This window comes from Silurus meridionalis, chromosome 4, assembly GCF_014805685.1.
Source record: "Silurus meridionalis isolate SWU-2019-XX chromosome 4, ASM1480568v1, whole genome shotgun sequence".
Lineage (NCBI taxonomy): Eukaryota > Metazoa > Chordata > Actinopteri > Siluriformes > Siluridae > Silurus > Silurus meridionalis.
The window spans coordinates 21,064,938-21,086,656 of record NC_060887.1 but is presented as its reverse complement, the minus strand read 5'-3'; the positions used below and the strand labels follow the sequence as shown (position 1 = coordinate 21,086,656).

General features: G+C 36.4%; 1 protein-coding gene across 1 annotated transcript; it reads right to left on the bottom strand.

Moving 5' to 3' along the window:
• Nucleotides 1–8,332: 8,332 nt before the first annotated feature.
• cmtm8b (CKLF-like MARVEL transmembrane domain containing 8b) lies at nucleotides 8,333–12,289 on the bottom strand. The gene is made up of 5 exons (XM_046847873.1): nucleotides 12,241–12,289; nucleotides 10,531–10,757; nucleotides 9,405–9,578; nucleotides 9,149–9,268; nucleotides 8,333–8,862 (listed from the first exon to the last, which is right to left on the bottom strand). Exons 2-5 carry the CDS (start codon nucleotides 10,681–10,683, stop codon nucleotides 8,776–8,778), a joined length of 534 nt encoding a protein of 177 aa, XP_046703829.1. The 5' UTR covers nucleotides 10,684–10,757; nucleotides 12,241–12,289; the 3' UTR covers nucleotides 8,333–8,775.
• Nucleotides 12,290–21,719: the final 9,430 nt, after the last annotated feature.

The following is a 21,719-nucleotide window of genomic DNA, read 5'->3' as shown; positions in this document are numbered from 1 at the left end:
AAGAGAATAACCCGCCATTAGGATACCATTCGAATTTTTCTCAGGTTTATATATATTTTTTTGTTTTTTACATTTCACATATTCTCATTCCGTTACCACTTTATCCTGATTGGAATCCCAGTGGGTATTATCTAGCACTGGATGCACGGTGGGAAGTTTCACCCCAGTTGGTAAGCCAGGCCATCGCAGAGCACTATTTCACAAGAGGAGTTTACCTTAGCTTGAGATTGAACACTGGAGCTGGGAGATGGCAATTCTATACTTCACTGTACCACTATGCTGACCATATTCTATTTTGCTAGGGTTTATTAAATGTATTTATTAATCAGATCCTTTCTCATGTTCCTCCCTACCCAAGGTAGCACAAGATGTCAATTTGATGCCTTTGGTTTATGCTTATTAGTTGTATGCTTATTTTTGCTCTCCTTTTTCTTCCTCTTCTTCTTCTTCTACTTCTTCTTCTTCTATTTTCGGCTTCTCCCATCTCCTGTCTTTTAGTCAATGCCACTGTCTCTAAACCATACATCACAAGTCTCACCACAGTCCTATACATTTTCCCTTACTCTCGCAGATACCCTTCTATCACAAATCACTCCCGCCACTCTTCTCCACCCACTCCACCCTGCCTGCACTCTTTTCTTCACTTCTCTAACACAATCTCCATTACTTTGCACTGTTGACCCCAGGTACCTGAACTTATCCACCTTCTTCACCTCTTCTCCCTGCAACCGCACCACTCCACTGCCCTCCCTCTCATTAACACACATGTACTCTGTCTTACTACTGACTTTTATTCCCCTTCTCTCCAGCTTATACCTCCACCTCTCCAGGCTCTTCTATACCTGCTCACTACTCTCACTACAAATCACAATATCATCCACAAACATTATTTTCCATGGAAACTCGTCTGACCTCGTCCGTCAACCTGTCCTTCACCACTGCAAACAAGAAGGGGCTCAGAGGCGATCCTTGATGCAGTCCACCTGCCACCTTGAACCAGTCTGTCATTCCTAATGCACACTTCACTGCTGTCACACTGTCCTCATTAGGGGTGGGAGAAAAAATCGATTCACCAAACTATCGCGATTCTTTTAAAAACGATTTTGAGATCGATTTGTCTACCTCAGAATCGATATATATTTAATTATTTTACTTTTTCAGAGAGGTGGTGGGAAGATGTTACCGCTTTTATTCCAACAGAGGGCCAAACGTATTTTGTCGTTGTCCGTATTAGATGACGTCGTATCCGTTTTAAGTTGGTGCGAGAAAGCAAAACTATTGCAAAGTCAGTGAAGCAAACCTCTTTGAGAATTGTTTAACGGATAAAGACCCTGCTTTAGTCACAGAAAATGTGTCTAATATGGTTATCGCTGCCCAATTAACCGGCTTTCTCCATATTAAGTGCTACGCGCACACTCATAATCTGGCCTCACAGCGCGCACTGAAGCGAAATTACTCGGATGAGTACAACGTATTACTGGATATTTCCATAGAAGTGCTGCAGGACTTCATGTTTTGCAGGAAAAACAAAAGTTACTGGAGCTCCCTGTGCACAAACTTATACCAGACGTTTCAACGAGATGCCATAATAGCTCTCACCCGAGGTGAGGAAGAGAGAGAAGTATATTAGCACCTTGACTGAGTTGGACATTGGAACAGTTTAACAACACTTTTATTTTATTTCAGAGAGTATTGTTTTTAGTAATTTGTTGCACATTTAAATATTATTTTCAAGTTTTTGGTACTTGAAAAGTTTTATGCTTCAAGGTTCTTTATGCACTATGTATGTGTATGCTCCTGAAATAAAAATTCAGAAAGATGTGATGCATTATTTGTGTTAATATAACTCATATACAGTCTTTTTAAGGGTATGATCAAGTATTTGCCATTGTCTAATCTTTATTAAGCAAACAAAAATCACAATTTAAACAATGAATCGCAATAGCTACAGAATCGCAATATGTATTGAATCGGCACAAAAGTATCGGGATAGTATTGAATCGCCAGATTAGTGAATCGTCCCAGCCCTAGTCCTCATACATGTCCTGCACCACCCTCACATACTTCTCTGACAATACCACAACTCCTCTCTCGGCACCCTGTCATACGCTTTCTCTAAATCCACAAACACACAATGCAACTTCTTCTGACCTTCTCTATACTTCTCCATCAACATTCTCAAAGCAAGTAATGCATTTGTGGTGCACTTCCTTGGCATAAAAACCATACTGTTGCTTACAGAAGGTCACCTCTCAGCCTGGCTTCCACTACTCTTTCCCCTAGCTTTATGGTGTGACTGATCAACTTTATTACCCTGTAGTTACTGCAGGTCTGCACATCTCCCTTATTTTTAAAGATCGGTACCAGCACACTTCTCCATTCCTCCAGCATCCTCTCACTTTACAAAATTTTGTTGAACAACCTGGTTAAAAACATTGCCATCAGTTGCCCAATCATCCAGCACCTCTTCAACACCACTGAGTCCCTGTATGACCTCTTCCCTGAATCTCACACTACAGTCATCCTCCTTAAGTTTCCACCATCTTATTCTTTTTTCAGTCCTCACTCTCATCCTCTTCTTCTTTACCTCCAAAACCACCCTACAGACCACCATCTGATGCTGTCTAGCTACACTGTCCCCTGCCAACATCTTACAGTCTCTCTACATAGAACATATCACATGTCACACAACATGTCTACCTTTCTCCTCTCCATCATATCAGCTATCTCTTTCCCTTTACCAGTCATAGTACCAACATTTAAAGTACCAACATTAACCTCCACTCTCCTACACTTCTCCTTTCCCTGCCGTCTCTGTAGACGTCTTCCTCCTCTCCTTCTCCTCCTTCGGCCAACAGTAGCCCAATTTCCACTGGTACCCTGTTGGCTACAATACCTGCATATTTGATTTGGCACATGTTCTACGCTGGATGCCCTTCCCAATGCAACCCTCCCCATTTATCCGGGTTTGGGACTGGCACAAAGAGTGCACTGGCTTATGCAACCCTAATGACTGGGTTGCAGGCTTGTGTTTACTATTGTTCTCTTTTTTCTTTTGCTGTTGACCACTCTGCTTACTTGTGTTTGCTAAATAAAATTTAATTTCTATTTATCATTTAATACACAATTTTAATACAATATGATTACAAAAATAAAAAGGTTGCTCTTGACCACAATAGAAAAATGAATTAACACTGTTTATGGCTCTGTTTTCAAATTTTAATAGTACCACATATGTTGAAAAATTGAACACATATAAATTCAATACATGCTTGACTTCACCACAACCATTTCATAATAATTCTGATCATCTTCTAGTGAAAATCCCTTATTTTTTCCAGATAGCAAATTTGACTTTGTATAGTTTCTCTACCTTCTAAAAAGACTTTAGTTGTAGTGGTGGCTGTTTGATGAATTTAGATGAAAAATACTCTATGATATCAAACTGTAAAAAGGGTTTCGAGTGAAACTGATACACAGAGGCCTTTTAACTGTCATTTTATATTTACAGTAAGTAAATGATGTTTGAGGGCACTTGAGACAAGCCAGATGTTTGAATCTCTGTTTGAGCCTTCAGTTTGTCCATATTGAGTCTACTGGATCATACTTGTTCCCATAAGAGCTAAGTTTTGTTGACATTCCTGGTCAATCCAAAAGACGGAATGTGCTTGTAAGGTATTTTATGTATTGCTCTGCGATTCAGCAGTATCAGTGTAATTATTAGACCACTCACAAAGAACAAGAATGATTAATTTGGGTTGAAGAGTACTGATCATAAATACACCTGTTAAGAGGTGCTTGGAAAATATTACAGAAAGGATCAAGACAAAACTGCAAGATGTTTGTGTATTTAAGACATTTGGATTCAAATCTCAGTTTTATCCCACATACGTGGTGTATACAGTACTTCTACACAGTATATCAGACCATTTTATTCCTGCAGTGAATGTCAGGGTGCCTCCATGTGCAGTGGAGATGTAAAACAAAGCTAATTGAAGGTGACATAAGTACTTTCAACCTTTAAATAACTTCCTTGAAGTTAGGCATTTACTTTAACATGTCCCTGGTGTTGGGATCTGAAAACTCCAGGAGAGTTACATCATCTGATGAATCGTGCATTGAATTAGACATTAAAGTTTTATTTTCATCAATAAGCCTTTAACTTCTCTTTGATGCACACATCTGGTTTCTTGGAAAAGCTAACAATTGTAAATGTCATATTTCATATTTAGGTACTTTATTTAGATTGAGAGTGAAAGTAGCTAAAATGTCTGTAAGAAGATGGGTGAGCAAACTGGTCATTCGTTACTTCCTGTTTGTGGTCCTTTGTGTGTTTCATCATCGCACTGGATAACAATAAGTGTATAATGCATAAACAGTATGTTGTTTATAGCGTTGTTTTTACATGATGTATTTATACTTGACATCATGTAAAACACATTTATGACTGTTTTTTGGAAAATGAACCTCATTGGACCAAGCTTTTAACTTTCCTTGAGATGCAGACAATTTTATTACCTCGCACATTGACAATAAAAGAAGTGTTTTGAGGGAGCAAACAAGAATTGAACCGTTCAGAATAGCTATTAAAGAGAGCATCGATTGGATTAGATTTGCACTGTGTGCTGTGAATGTGCTACTTGCTATGCTGCTTCTGGCGATCAAATACAATTTTCTCAGCTTCAGCGTTTTGACATGGTGGTGTGGAGAGAAGAAACTAAATCGTACACTGCAGTTAGGATGCCAGATAAAGTGTTTTAATGCTGTAGATCAAAAGCCCACCTAATACTAATAAGTTTGAACAGTGGATGTGGAGCTGCATCTGAGCCCCATTCAGAGCAAACGAACATGAAAGAGGCTTTCAAGGCTGAAAAAGCAAAATGAATAGAGATCAAATCCTCCATTTCGACTTCAATAGAGTCAGGAATCAGTAGGCACCAGCAGTTAAGACTGTAAAAACCCAGCTTATCTGACTCCAATACTATTGTCAGACTTACACAACAGAAAATAATTATAAACCTTTTATTATAGAGGACATATTACAGGTGACTCTACTTATTCAAAACTTTATGTATTTACTGTATACTCTCTCAAATCTTGATTTTGTGCAATAATAATTTACATTCATAGACATGTCTTTGTGTCTAACGTTGACCTTGATGCATGCTATTCTTGAAAGACTGCAAGCAAAAATAATATACTATTGAATTTTGGGGGAAAATGAGGATTTTTCTAACATTGGGAAGAAAGCATGGAATAAAAAAAAAATAATAATAATAATCCCATGATCACTGCTTGCCCAGTATACTATTACTTTTTCCATATGCTTACAGCTTTCCAATGAAAGGTTGCCCACACTATTATTAAAAAAAAAAAAGAATTACTGTTTAACAAAAGCAGCATTTGTTCATATACACCAGAGGCTTAGCTATTATTTCACCACTTAAACGCCACTGTATCGTTTATATCCAAATAATACAGTGAGTATTCCATTTTAATTATAAATGCCTCCACCAGTGCCAAGGTTAATTTCAGAGGCAATATCTCGTATGGTCACATAATTGATTATAATAATGGCAACTACATTCTTTTTGTGTTGCAGCAGATCCAAGAAAGACGGTCGTGGTGTAGCTGAAATGTTCACTATGGAGATTACATTAGTTTTCCTGAGGCAGGATTCCAGTTTTCAGACCACAAGTAGCCTGAGAGTCCACGCTGTTTAGTATGTCGTATATGCTAGGCCTTTTAGTAGAGCCCTTGCCAAAGTAATGCGTAATCTTATAGCTGCCTTATGCATCATCTTATAGCTGTTGCATTTAAAACAAACAAACCAAAAATGAAACAAGTGAATCAAATGCAATTGATTTCAGATTTTTCTTACTATAGTTATTTTCTGCCTGAAGTTTCTAAAATGCACCAGAACATTGTTTTGTGGAAAATTGTTTTGTCATCAATCAAAAGAACAAATAATATTCTTGTAACACACACACAGATACACACACACACACACACACACACACACACACACTTTACAATAATGCATCGTTAAGATTAGCAAGGTAGCTTAAGGATAAAACATTATGGGTGGCCTGAGGAGATGAAACATAGATAAGCTAGTTTACGACAACAGCAATTGTATTATTAATCTTATACCAAAGTAAAAAGTGCTACAACTTGCCCACAAATGCATATTTCAAATTATTAAAGCATTTGCTTTTTAACCATTTATTTTTCAATCAAATCAAGAATTCAAAACCAAGGTATAATACAAAACATAATACCCAGATCAAAATAATTATTCTTTGGACCTCACCTCAAACCCTAGTTTGTGCTCTTAATCATGGACACACTTACTCTATATTCGGTGAGATTTTTTTTTCTATAATTTTTTTATTGTTAAGAAATGGCTGAATGTGCATTTATGGGTACAACAGTGCCATCTAGCGGATAGATTTTAGGCCTGTATTTGGCTAATTCTAACTCGGTTTTTGTATTTGCATATCCCTTAAAAGGGAAAATATTTGCAGTAATTGGAATGACTTTGGTGCCATTCAGTGTTCCCCTCATTCATCTAAGCCACAATGAACAAGAATGTTTCTGATGATGACTTACTTATTGGGTAATCCTACAAGTGCAGGATGACACTGTCTAAGCCACAAGCTCCAGTCACCATCAATATGCAGTTACACATTTATTGATGAGGTTAAAAGGTTCAGTAAAATGACTGCTCAAATGAAGTCTTTATAATAGGAGCAGGTATGTAATAATGGGAGACTATGTTTCAGAGCTGACAATAATTTGTTACAATGTACTATTTCGATTACATGGTCATTTACTCATGTAGACTGTTATGTATATTAATTTATGACCTTTAATTTTAATTCTGTTTCCGAGGTTTTTGCAAATGTGTAATGTGACAGGAATTTAAGTAACATTTTTAAAAAGACTGAAATTTTTTGTTTAAAGATTTCTGGCTTTCTCGTCCCACTCTTTTTTTCCCATTGACCGTTAAACATATGACCAAAACCTGTATGCATTTAACTCACATCAACCTTCTATTCAAAACTTCAAACAGAGTATGTAATATATGTAATTTACACTGATCAGGCATAACAGCATGACCACCTGCCTAATATTGTGTTGGTCCCCCTTTTGCTGCCAAAACAGTCCTGACCTGTCGAGCATTACCAGCATTAACTTCTTCAGCAATTTGAGCTACAGGAGCTCGTCTGTTGGATTGGACCAAACTCATTATTACTCCATTAACATTAGATTCTATGTATTTTGAAGATGTTGAAGCATCTAGCTGCATTCATCTCTGCATGTCATAATCATACATAGTCATCCTCTAACCTGCTGAGAGACAACGTGGACACAGATCAACTAGTGAACTTGTTTACACACTTACTCACTTACAGTACTTTTCCAGAGGAACTCATGATCATAGTACTGGTGATTTCTAGTGGTTGTAGAATGAGGACTGTTCATACCAGTTATTGGTGGTTTAATAAAAGTGTCAAAGAACCTGCTCAAAAATATCCTACAAGAAAAAATTAATAATTGTAATTATTTTGCCTACTGAATTGAAGGAACAACCATTAGAATGAAGTAATGTAGGAATATTTAAACATGGAGATGTGTTTCTTTGCAATTTTGTATTAAATAATTAAATAGTTTCCCTGTTGTATTGCAAATCTACTACAGAACAAAATACCTTTATCGGTCAGACAAGCACACTACATGTAGACCATGTTTTATTCCTCCTCAGTCTTGTGGGTGAGATGGATTCTTGTCAGTTATATAAAAAAAGCAGAACTTCCTAGCCAGTTGTGGCTTGATGTCAATGAGGTAAAATCACAGAATTAGCAAACTGGCTCCTCAGCAAAAGGCCCTTAATCATGCCTAGCTCCAGGACTTAAATACATATAGTGTATAAATATAACTAAAGAGTTATATTTATATTAAGTTTGTAATCTTGCGTACCAGTGTAGATTTATTAATTGCTAGAGACTTAAAGCACTTTTGTACGTCGCTCTGGATAAGGACGTCTGCTAAATGCCGCTAAATGTAAATATAGTGTCCAGCTACAAGATTTCTCCATAAATGATTTTTCTGTTAAGAACTGCTATTATTATTTATAACGCCTGCTGTGAACCTACATGATGGCAACCATTCACTTTAGAAAAACACTTTATTTTCACCTGACACACTGTGACTTTCCTATTAATTCCTCAAAAGCAAGACAAAAAAACAAGGGCTTGTGCAAGCAGTTAGGGGAAGGTTAACACAACCGTATTATATTTCTTGTAAAAAAATAAGCTGGAAGCAGAAATCAAAATGAGCTTCAAATACTCAAACCTTTAATTACATCAGTTATTAAAAGCATTGATTATGGAGCATTACATGTGCAGTATTATTAGAAACTGTTTTTATTATCTTATAGTAAAGTTTACAGTGATAAACAGCATCTACTTAACAAATATGAACACAGCATTTATTTTATTAAGTAATTTGGTTCTTATACACATCCTAATTAGAACACAGGCAAATATTCCCTAATTTGTACATAGTTGTAAATGGCTTTGCACTATTGCACTACTAAATGCAAAAAGAAAATATACAAATTTGAATGTATATAATATAAAAAACATCTTGTTTTAAAAACATTATAGGTGAGCGTAAAAATATGAACATTCTCAATGACCAAATGTACTATATAAAATTGATAGGTATGTGCATGAGAATAATAAAATCCCATTGTCATAGTCATTTTGTTTACGTATCGTCAGTTTTCGATCTCCAGGTTTTGTAGCTCACATATGAATTTGCTGCATAACAAAGGACAACTAAGAAGGCGAATACCTGAAAAGAGATCAAATATGGGTCATATTTACAGAAGAGAACTTGTTTAAGTGCCTATTATGTTGCAGATTACAGGTTGTTCCCAGGAGACTAATGTTCTCGTGTTTTACTATGAATATGGGAACAGAGTATTATACATGCTATTTCTTGTCTCGTCTATAAAATTTAAAAAGGAAAGAAATATTCAGAAGTGTTTACAGCATATGTGGCATTGTTTTCAAGTGTGGAAATGAACTCATTCCAAACTAATCAAGCTCTCAAGAGGAAGTGAAATTTTTCCTCTTACCGTGGAAGCAATCCAGCTGATGTAGTAATAGCGCCCCCTAATGGCTTGTGGCACCGATGTAGCGTTAATCACTGCAGCTGTCATGTACAGAACTGTAGCACTGCCATTGAAGCACAATCCCTGTAAAATTTGTTAGGGTTTAAAACTTAATTTCATTTTCTGTAAAAAATACTATTGATAGCTACAAAATACCTACTATTATATAGGCTACATTTGTTCCTGTGTTAACTGAACTACTCCAGACTCAAGAACTCACCAGAGTTGACCATGGGACACGGGGGATCTTTGTGTGAGCAGTGGTTAGGTGCAGTAAAAGAAGGCAGACAGTCGGAATCCAGCACACCACTGACACAAACATCACCCAAGCCAACCCCGGCACCTGCAAATACTCAGTCCCACCTAGAAGAGTCCACACAAGAAGCCCACAAACCTGGAAAACAAACCTTAATTCTATAAATATGAAATGCATTATTATATGATTCAGTCTTTTAATGTGCCACTCAAACAAATGCAGACATACAGATGAAATCTTGGGGGATAATCAATAGCAGATTGTGAGCATTAGGGTATGCAGTGTCTGTGTTTCCCCATGCCGTCCCAGCAACCCTTCCTGTTAGAAGTAACAAAGAATTCTTCACTAAAGGCTTGGTGTCACAGGAAAAGTGGTTTTGCATTCAGCAGATAGGCCTAACCAGAGATTAAACACTCCCTGAATGCTTGGATGTGATTCAGGATGGATTGTGGAAGGAAAAAGAACAATAAGGGAGAGAGGAAGAGTCATTTGACTAAACTGTTTTGGTTTGTCCACTTCCTCTCCTCTGTGGAATCTACATGTGTGGCTCTTTTTCTTGTTGCTAAAAGTTTCAGGATCAGGCTGAACGAGGGTAGTTTCAATGCAAAGTACTTAACATTATACTATATTATAAGAACGTAGACGTAATATTTCAAACTAAAGTGTGCAAACAGGACATACAGAATGGCCGACGTAGGATTTCTGTCAGTTTTATTTACTGAATGAAAATAAAGTCATACAGGAAAATTGTTAATATTATACTTGGATTACTGCTATGCCATTTCTGATAATGAATATTAATTTGTTGTGTATCTTTACTTATTATTGTACAGTCATCATAAGATAAGATATGATAAGTTATACCTTTATTCGTCCCACAGTGGAGAAATTTCTAAAATCATCATAAGGACACAAAGTAAATTGTGTATCATGTAACAGTTACAGAAGCCACATGTGCTGTTACAGGTTAATCACACCATTTTAATTTGCTTACATGATTGCTGTCAACTTATATATATATATATATATATATATATATATATATATATATATATATATATATATCATACCAATGACAAAATTTACTTACTATTTCTCCTAACATAAGTATTCCTGGAAGAGAGCACATAAACTTGTGATCATAAGCCAGAGCAGAGTGTGAGAGGCCCAAATCCTCCAGTGTGTAACTTCTGCTACTCCTGTTCACTGTGGTCACTGCTCTGGACTCCGGTTCTTCTTCCATCCTAACAGTGCGACTGACTGAGCAGGGCCTCCTATTAAACTAGCCATCTCAGCAATGTTCAAGAACAGCGCCCCCTGTCGCAAACATAATGCAACGTAAGAAACGCAACTTTCACCGAAAGTGAAAGCAAGAAGAAAAGCAATACAAATACAACAACATCGTGTTTATAACGAAACATCCTGCCAATATTACAGTCACTCAAATTCAGGGAACAGAACTACAGATCGCATAGTGATTCATAAACTTGTAATAAAATAAATGTACCACAGGGGGGCAGCAAAGTCACAGCACAGACCACTGTGATGAAACACTGTGATGGAAGGATTAACGGATTGAACGCACGACGCAGCAACACAAAATAATCTAAAGTGATTGTGTTTTGTTGTAAATCCACTTACCAAGAGGTCATCAAACAGAGAAAAAATCACAATACCTGAAGCTAATAATACTGTGCATTTAAAAAATAGCATGCAAAATCATGTATACATATTATTATAATATGTGAATTGTGTTATTTAATATTATAATAATAAACGAATTGAAAGAAAATGTATTTGTTATTGTCTCTTAAAACCTTTTTGTTTTGTCCAACTTGAAAGAGACCTTCATTTAGCTTCACTTTAAAAATAGCAATTAAGCAAATTGCACACTCATAAAAATGAAACAGGTACTAGAGCGAGACAGGGTGAGGACTGAGCTGCAAAGTAAATGGAAATATCTCCAATTTTAAACAAGAACATTATTATAATTAGATATTGGCTATACATTGAAATATCAGTTAAAACTGTAGTATTCTCCACAGAATAGCAGTGCAATTTTTCTAGTATGATGTAATATGCATATCACTGGTATAACACATGAAAAATCTATATGAAACAATTTAAATGTTTACAATGTTTCAAAATCTGTATTTTTCAAACTGTATTTTTTATATTTGTATCTTTTATTATTTGACTACTTACAAGAATTGATTTAGAAATGTGTGTTCAGGGGTATTGTGCTTTATATTTGACCTACTGGTGTGCTCATAAGTGCATATAATTGAATGCGGATGCTCCCATTTCATTTTTCACCTACAGGCTAACATGAAAGTCATTCTATTCTTTACATACTGTGTTTGACTTTGTGACCCCCTGATAAATTATTAATGAATAAATAAAGCAGGTAAAATGATATAAATCTGACTTGTTAAACTGACAGTCATCACACCAATATATAGATAAAGAAAACGTCCGTAAATCCAGTTGAGATAAAAATTTTCTTTGATATCCGAAACCATTGAATGTAAATTAAATGTCCAGGAGTTACTGGCAAATAAAACTGTGATAAAGAAGCTCTCATTGTAAATTAATGTCTAAAACTGAATTGTGCATAATAATTAAGTGATTATTGTTAAAATCATATCAACATTATAAATAAGAATTATATGTTTGTTAAATGCTAGGAATGATTAGAAATGTGCTATTGTGAACTTTATTCAAAAATCGTCTAATCTACAGTGAAGCTAACAAGATATAACATGATGACACTGTTATCTGCTTGGGTTCTTCAACTCACCTCAGTTCTGCTGCTTGTTACTAAATATAACCAGTGGAAAATCATGAGTGCTCCAGAATAAGATGTTTGTATCTCAGAGCCTTTATTGGCTGTGCCGGTCCTGCTGCCCACTGTTTATTATTAGCAGCTCACAGTGGTGGCCATGTACTCATTTGCAGAGCATCGCTGCATAGAATGTAATTAAGTCATCTGGTGAAGGCACATGCTGTGCCAAAATCGAGGGGCATGGTCTAGTAACAAACCATTTCATATATAAAGCAAACATATAAATGCAATACAGAAAGACAGCACAAGATTTTCCAGTTTTTTACTTTTTCATAATTCACAGATTATATGGTCATTTATACAAAATAATGCAATAGTCATAGGTCAAATGGGTCAGTTAAAATTAGTCAGCCTGACTGTCACAGGTTCAGTGTCACATACTTTCTCCATGAAGTTTACTTGTGCATTAAGATAAAGTAATGATATATGTCGTTGTTCAGGAATACAGTATCACACACTGAAAAGAGATTTATTTTCTATATAATACTTTTAAAACAACATAAAAGCATTACTTAACCTTGTAAATAATCATTTAAGATATTATTTGTCTAATCACTTGCTTATATTAGCTAATAACTAAGGTGAGATTTGATTCTCCTCAGACTCTTCAGAATCAACTGGATTCTCATTATATTCGAGCTGGTATTACTGCACACTCATGAGAGGCACACTAATAAACTATCCACCTAGAGCTAATACTAAAATTATAAAGAAGACAGTTAACGGATTTGCAGTGAGTTTCAGGAGTGCCTGCAGCCTTTACCAGAGGATTAGTTTATATTCCTTCATATTTTACTGCAGTCAATATGAAGTCCTGCTGTGGAAATCGGGCCGCCTTTTCCCTGTAATCATAGACCTGGCCTGTAGCCTTCTTGTATTTAAAAGCTCTTTTGTACTTGAATGTTCTTACACCCAGCTGAGACACACCTGGTAGGAATTTCCCTTATGCTTTTAAACAGACTTACCACTGACTAACAATTATTCCTTTAATAACTTAAAAGCAGGACATTTAGGATAGAACATGTAACAATATGTCAATATTTATTAAACAGATATGTGTAATATTTTTTATATTTTAAATACAGTATTATTAAAATAAACAGACATAGTATGGTGCTGACAATAATCCATTCAAAATGATATTTTTTATGATAATTTACAACGGACTAAATCAAGTGTGACTTTAAATTCTTCCAAAATAATACAGAGACTACTTCTCTTTTTTTACTTCATATTTAATAGTTTATTGCTGGCAGTGTCAGAGAGTTTGGGAAATGTAAATAAATGAATAAATGATTCATCACAAAATCTTCAAAATATGTACTTGTAATACATGTAAATATTTACAGGAATTACACAGACACTGAAATAACATTTTTGTTATCTATCACTGTGCATGCATCAATTTAATATATTATATCTTTTAAACACTTTGGCACCTTAAAAAATATGAAGTACTTCTCTTTTCCAGTGACATAAGTAATCCAACATAATGACATTTCCAAATAATTATTTGTTGCTATGACGGCAATAAATTGAATAACTCATGGGATTAATATTAGGCTTTACAGATTTTGCATATCCACTGCTTGGATCTCATACACTTTTAGTAACATCATCATTGACAGATGATTTGCTTGAACTCTCTCTGAAAACTGATCTATAACTTTTATTACTACAGTACCCATAGTAACATTTTAATCATTTGTTTACACACATAAACAAACATATCTGAAAAGTGAAAGTTTTACTGACTGAGTCATAGATGGTTCGAACACATTCTCATATATGACTCTGAATGCTCCCTTTATACATTTCAGCCATGAAAATGGTAATCATGGCACAACACAATCCTTAGAGCATAATTGAAAAGGAAATGAAACCAGCCAAATTATCTTTTCGTTATCATCAAAGGCGGATGTTTCATGGTCTCAGGAGCATGTGGGGCAGGGATTGGGGGGTGAGTCCACATTAAGACACCCTTATCCCTGATGAGTCTCTCATTCGCTCACTGACTTTTATTTCCTCTGCTCTTCGTCCAGGCTCCGGCAGCCTGGTAAGCCTTTATGAAAAGCATTGAAAGAGTGAAAGAAGAGCAAACACCAGGGGGATTAATTATTTCGGTGTCTAGGAACAAGTTGGATTTTCCAAACCATTCTGAGACACAGTCAAATCCTCTCACCTTTGAATGAGAGAAACATACACACAGACACACACACACACACACACACACACACACACACACACACACACACACACACACACACACACACACACACACTCAGGCACACACTCAGGCACACACACACACACACACACACACACACACACACACACACACACACACACACACAAACACACTCAGGCACACACACATACACACACACACTCAGGCACACACACACACACACACACACACACACACACACACACACACACACACACACACACATTTCAATCAGGTTCAACAAAGGAGCAGAGGACTATGGGAAAAATAGTTTTAGAAACTAGTGTCTCATCTAAGTCTTTATTAACTATAACCAATGTCATTGATTATGTGAGAAGGACAGGTTAAAAGTACATTCAAATTTTTTAAATGCACACTGATACAACTAAATAAGTGCAGCACTTATTGCTAATTTCATACTTATATAACTACAATAAATAACCAAACAGTAAAAACAACAGAAGAAAAATAACACAAACCTTAAGATTGATTAAGTTATTAATAAAATAAAGAACATGCTCGCTTTTGTGTTTTTCTCAATCTTTCTGCTGCAAAGAGTCAATGAGCCTCTGCATCAAGATCACGCTGTAGAGGTCATGAGAGAAGAATGGCCCAAAACTGGAACACCCACATTCTACCAGGGTCGGTTTTCTGCTCTAGTGTCAAATACATGCACCTCAGATAAAGAATGATATTTATACTGCACCTCATATAGTCTCAGTAGAGTAATATATTGGTGTAAATCTGAGCCATGGATGTTCCCTACAGGGGGGCCCTGAAACCAGTGCAAAGGTGTTTCTTTCCCACCCCACTCTCCTTATTTTATTAATTAATATAGTGATTGTAGATTTTTTGATTTATTAAAATATAAGTTTGAATTTTCTTTCTAATTAAATATATCACTCAATATACTGTATATACATAGCGCCTTAATGATTAATGACCTCAGTTTATTGTTTAATGAAAATAGTTATTACTGGTTAGAGGTAGAACTTGTAGAATTGGATAATAAATTAATACAGTAATATTAGTAGTCCAAGTTTCCCCAATGACACACACACACACACACACACACACACACACACACGTGTACAATGTGTGTGCGCAGTGACTGGAGCATTCATGCTGTTCCTCTGTGAGTGTGGCGGCCCACTATGGGAGGCCATTTCTCAAAGCTAATGTATGTCACAAACCTCAGCATGAGCAACACAGCCATGGGGAATCTGTGCCATTCATCTGCTACATACCCCACTGACAATGAGAGCCAATCAAGCTGCCAAAAAACCCCACCATACCACCATGTAACATCAGAGAGTTTATAACTATATCTATATTTTATTCTATATATTATTTAATAAACCATGAAGCACAGGTGCAAATATTTAACTCCATTTAAATCTCAGGTGGACATTGAAGAACAAGAAAAGACAAAACGTTGTAATCTGAAAATGACTTATGTGTAGGCAAAAGAAATGAAATGTTCAATTAAAACTATGCATAGTTTCCAAAACTTCTAGCCCACTGTGTATAATGCCAGCTTATGAATTAGACAACAAATCCATAAACAGTTCAGTGAAAGTATATTTCAATTAATTCTGAGCAACAGATCTATTGTCTTATATATGAGTTGAGGCAGAGACTGCCACATGTGTGTTGTGTGTCACTGTTACCCACCACCCTGCTGTGAATTCAGAGCTCAAATCTGTTCTCCTAAATGCATCTCTGCTGGCAGAACACAACACACACACACACACACACACACACACACACACACACACACACACACACACACACACACACACACACACTTTGCCCTCATCTGCAGTGAGTTGTCAGCTAACCCAGATGTCGCCTCATAATTGGCTGATGTGGGCACCCACAAAGGCAAACACATTATTACACACACACACACACACACACACACACACACACACACACACACACACACACAAACCTTGCCAACCTCACTAAGACATCACTACACCCCACCCTATATCCCAGCATGCCTTATTCCTCCCCCACAACTTACACCATCCCTCTAACACAACGATCAGCCAATTATTTAGAAATGTTCATTCACCTATCATAAAGGTTAGAAACGTGCAAATGAAAACAAATTACAAAATATGTTATTCTTATCCACCAAACAAAGCGTGCATGAAGCAATAGCACTGGTGGTGGCTGCAGTAGATAGTGGGTAAGAAACAAGCAGGGAAAGGTTGGGTTTGTGACCGCATTGGTGGATTACTCCCTGACATAGCCGATATGTCAGAGCATATCTAATCAGCATTCCTGAAACCGAGCCAGGCTCAGAGAATAGATCCCAGTGTTAGTGCTTTGGCCCCCTGGTGTGCTACCTGTCAAAGCCAATATTTCCCCTCCAGCTGCCCACAACAACATCACCCTTCATACTCACAATATATTGTTTTTAATATTGCCATTCTCAGATTCAGGGACATATAAATTTGAAGTAGATATGTAAGCATATTTACTACACTAATGAAGATGTTCTTCCATTTCAGTCATAGTGCTAAAAACATTAGATTGTTATTAGTCAGCACTGCCTAGGCTGAAAACTTATTATTTGTGTATTGTTTGTAGTTTATTGTATATGTAAAAAAAAAAAAATTGGATGGTATGCATAATTCTGAAATTTATGGTTGACTACTGCCACTATTAATGCCACCAGCTACAAAAAAGAGCTGCAAGTTCCGGGGAGTAGTGGCTATGTTTCATGTTGTTTTGGCAGAAGATTTCTATCACTTGCTTGGGATATACTACCTCCATGTTATGCAGTGAAAAAATAATTTGCATTTTTTTTCCATGAGTGTGAAGTATCAAAGGCGGGCCCCTGCTGAGCAGCGAATAGACAGAGCTGGCAGAGGCATGAATTTTTCAGCAGCTATCACCCTCCCTTTCTCTCCCTTTCTCTCTTTTCCTGTCGGTTCAGTCGATACGCTGCCTGGACGAGAGGCTGCGGCTGCATGAGAAGTAGCCGAGCTGCATCTCTACAGTTCTACCAGCCTCACAAATTGGCACATGATTTTGAAAATTACAAATACATTTTGTGAGCATTTGTCTATTTCTCATAGTGATTATCCTTGGCAGCAGATGTTCCATATCCAGTAATCTCTTACATTTCCTCCTCAAACACTGCCACTGGAGGAACTTGGGTTTGTTTGTGTTTTGTACTTAATGACTTTCTCTACCAATAATCCTGATTCATTAAGCTTAATTTAGCAAGGGGGAAAAAAAATCATGTATGAATTCTTTTTAATAATATGTTTCGACTGTTGCATACTACAATTTCAGCACACTACTTAAAAGGCATCCAGTAATTCTACTACAGCAATAGAAAATATATATACATATATATACACGCCAAAACAAGCAGACACACATGGATCAGAAGCTGAATAATCAGAGGATTAAGACGTACATCTTTGAGCAGTAATGCTGCATGGGTTGAAAATACTAATAGAATAGCTAGCTCTGTAGTGCAAATGTGTGAATGCTCTGTAGGAATATGTAATAAATAAATAAATAAATAAATAATGCACTGACAACAATATGTTGAATATGATATGAGGAATAAATGGGTTATTAAATGGCCAGATTAATGAGTATTAGTTCAAATCAATGACAGTTATTTATATAAAATAAAATATAAACACACCTGTTAAAATCCAAAAAGGTATTTTCTGAACCATTAAATTAAGTATATCTTTAAGTGGACATTTGACCACCACATAAAGTTGGTCCGCCACTATTTTAAAAAGGCTTTCTGCTTAGTTTTGGAGCATGGCTGTAGGGATTTGTCCATTCAGTCACAAGAGCATTAGTGATGTCAGGCACTGATGTTGGGTGAGGAGGTCTGGGGTGCAAATAGCATTCCAGTTCATCTCAAAGATTTTCAGTGCAGTTGAGGTCAGGACATTGTACAGGCTACTCAGGGTTTTCAACTCCAGCTTTGGCAAACCATGTTATGATTGACCTTCATGGTCAGCTGTTTACAAACCTTTGACCATGAAGTTCGTTTTATTTGTAAAGAGAGAGAAAGCAACTCCAACTTTTGGCACATTCATCTGATTCTCACAGTCTGTTAGCAATCAAAATATGCTCGGATCAGAATGAAGAAAAAGCTCAAAAGAAAAAAGAAACTAATACTACTACCACTACCACTAGTACTATTACTACTAATAATAAGGGGATGAAGTAAAAGACAAAGTAAAAAGAAAGAAAGAAAGAAAGAAAGAAAGAAAGAAAGAAAGAAAGAAAGAAAGAAAGACTTTGTGTTAAGTGTTACCAGAATTTACTTAAAAACACTGACTAAAATAAAAAGCATTTACTGAAGTCAAATGAATGAATAAATATATGAATGAATGAACGAATGAACGAATGAATCTCAGAGCCCAAAGCCAGCCCCAGTCATCCGCATACTACTAGTGTTTGCTGATATGTGAATGCTGTTTTTACTCTCACCTGGTTATGAAAATTTAAAGAAAAAGTGAATAAAAGTTGAATTTCTCACTACAGTTACATTTGCCACCTATATCTCATATTGGTCAACTCAAAAATGCCATAACACTATCTCAAAATAAGAAGGTCAACTTTTTATGTGTTTATAATCCCATTAGTTAGGCCAAAATTTACCCAGTAGGACAGTATGGCAGATGGAGACATGTATCTCCACTACAGGACTCATCATAGTGTCTGAGGTCCCACTGAATTTACCACCCCATGTGGGCCTAAAAGCTGTTTTTTTATAGGCGGTGGGGTGGGTAGGGTATAATTGTCTGTTCTATGCCATCAGATGACCCATTTGGGTTGCTGAACCTGCTTAGAGCTGATAAGGCACATCAAATGTTTCTGTAGAGAGCATCTGGTTCTTTTCTTTTTCCTTGAACAAAAAAAACCAAATCAATTCTGAATAGATAGATAATAAACTTAACTGCTAGCAATGTCTAAGACATGGCTCAAGTAACATTATTACAACTATTAAAAAGTCATATTCTAAATGTCATAAAGTATGATTGTGGAATTTTGATCATGACATTGTACACACAATTGGGCACTAATGGTGGACATATTCCTGTAGAGTTTTGTGATTTGTTCGAAGAAAGACCTCCTGTCGGAATGTCACAATAATCCAGGACTAGAACAAGCCTGGCATTTTTACCACTAAAAATGTCAAGTGGCAGCCAAGATTGTCTAGGAGATGATGAGTGCCATTGCCTGTGTGTTTGACTGACAGAAAGGAATCTCATCATGCCATATTGACCTATTGGGACTTGGCTATAACTCCTGTACTAAAGACCTCAAATAAACATATTAGTTTGTTGAAAAAAAGCAAAAGTGGTGAATAAATCTAATATGTTTCCAGCATTTTCTGATTGCTGCAATCTAAATATTAAATATTTATAGGGCAATGCTGAGGAATGGTTATTCCTCAGACTCCCACATTAGTTTGGAAAAAGTCCAATTTGGTGCTACAACTATTTGTTATAAAAAAATATTCCAAGCCATGGCTTTCCCCACTACTTAAATATCCCTAGTCACTTAACAAGATTTGTCATAAAAAATAATTTTTAGTTTTAGTTTATATAAAATGAACTCCAGCCCTGCAAGTGAGAACAGAGAGAAAGAATGAATGAATTTCCATCCCTGATTTAGAAAATAACTAATGAGAAACAGGACAAGTGTAGCTTATGAAAATAGGAAAAAAGAAAAAAACCGAGAGCAGTCACCTTCTTAATAATTATCATTGGTCTCTATTTGAGAAGTCCCTGATCAAAAACTTGTGATTGGACCAATACTACTGCTGTTTTTAATACATACAGAAAAAACACAGGGAAGATTGTTTTTGAAAACACCCAGAAATTTGTCTATACTTTTTAATCAAAAGAAATAAAGCAATCTTTACAAAGCAAAGAAATGTGCTTCATTTTTTTTTTTGCCAAATCTTCAACACTAAATCAAGGTTAGATTCCAGTTTCTAATAATCACACACACACACACACACACACACACACCCACATACACACACACACACACACACACACACACACACACACACACACACACACACACACACACACACAGAGAGAGAGAGAGAGAGAGAGAGAGAGAGAAGATCATTGGAGAGAGACCACTCTGCTGGTCCTGAACCTTATTTCACTAACACAAAACATTCTACATTAGGAATAGCCACAAACAAGAGCAAGCAGACCTCACCAAGATACAATGCTGCAAAAACAAACAAAAAAACAAACACAAATCACTCACTGAGAAAAACACACAGAAACACAATTAAAGTTAAGTGTTATCTGTACAGTACACTGCACACAGATCAACAACACAGTATAACACAATATAATCTCAGTGCACACACAGGGCTGAAGCCATCATGACCCTGTGAAAACCGAATTACAGCAGAGACATATGAGTAACTTTAACAGATCACTGACTTTTGGTTCAAATTGTCATAATCAATACTTGGTGTGTACATGTAATCTGTGAAATCAATATTTTTAACAAATTTCATGCTCATGCAAAATTAATGTTACATAATGTAAAATATGGTTAATATGGTTTTAAAATATTATATCTAAATGACTATAGAAAACTTTGGCTATGGAGATAGAGAACAAGAGAGAGCAATGAAAGTAGTAGAAGCACTAAGGGATGCAGCATTTTAGGTGTAATTTGGCTGTGTTCTGCATTAAAGAACTTGCAACCTATATATTAAACTTAGAGCCAGGCAAGACAAGGTATTGTGTTTCGATCCCTCACACGTTTGTATTTATTTAAGCCATACAAAAACTCTTAGTCAGCACTCTGATCACATGCACATTATCAACTTGTGCTGTTAATATCATGAACAGCAGCTACGCTAATTCCTCTCCACTGCTTCTCTTTCTCTCCCCATCCCGAGGCATCCTGAGGTTGCTCCAGCTCCAGTCACCTCCCACCTCGTGATGATTACGGACCTTTAAAGAAGTAGGAGCCGAACTCACAAACATCCTGAACCATCTAGAGACGTACCAGTGCCATTTGGATCCCGCTACATGTGTGGAGTTTTGACATTGGACCTCCTGGAGTGTTTAAAGGCTCTGGCATGGAGAAGCTGATGCTGGATCTGTGGTGATCACAAATGCTGAGCTTATAAAACTCGGAGCTACTAACCATATAGACTGTATAAGACTGC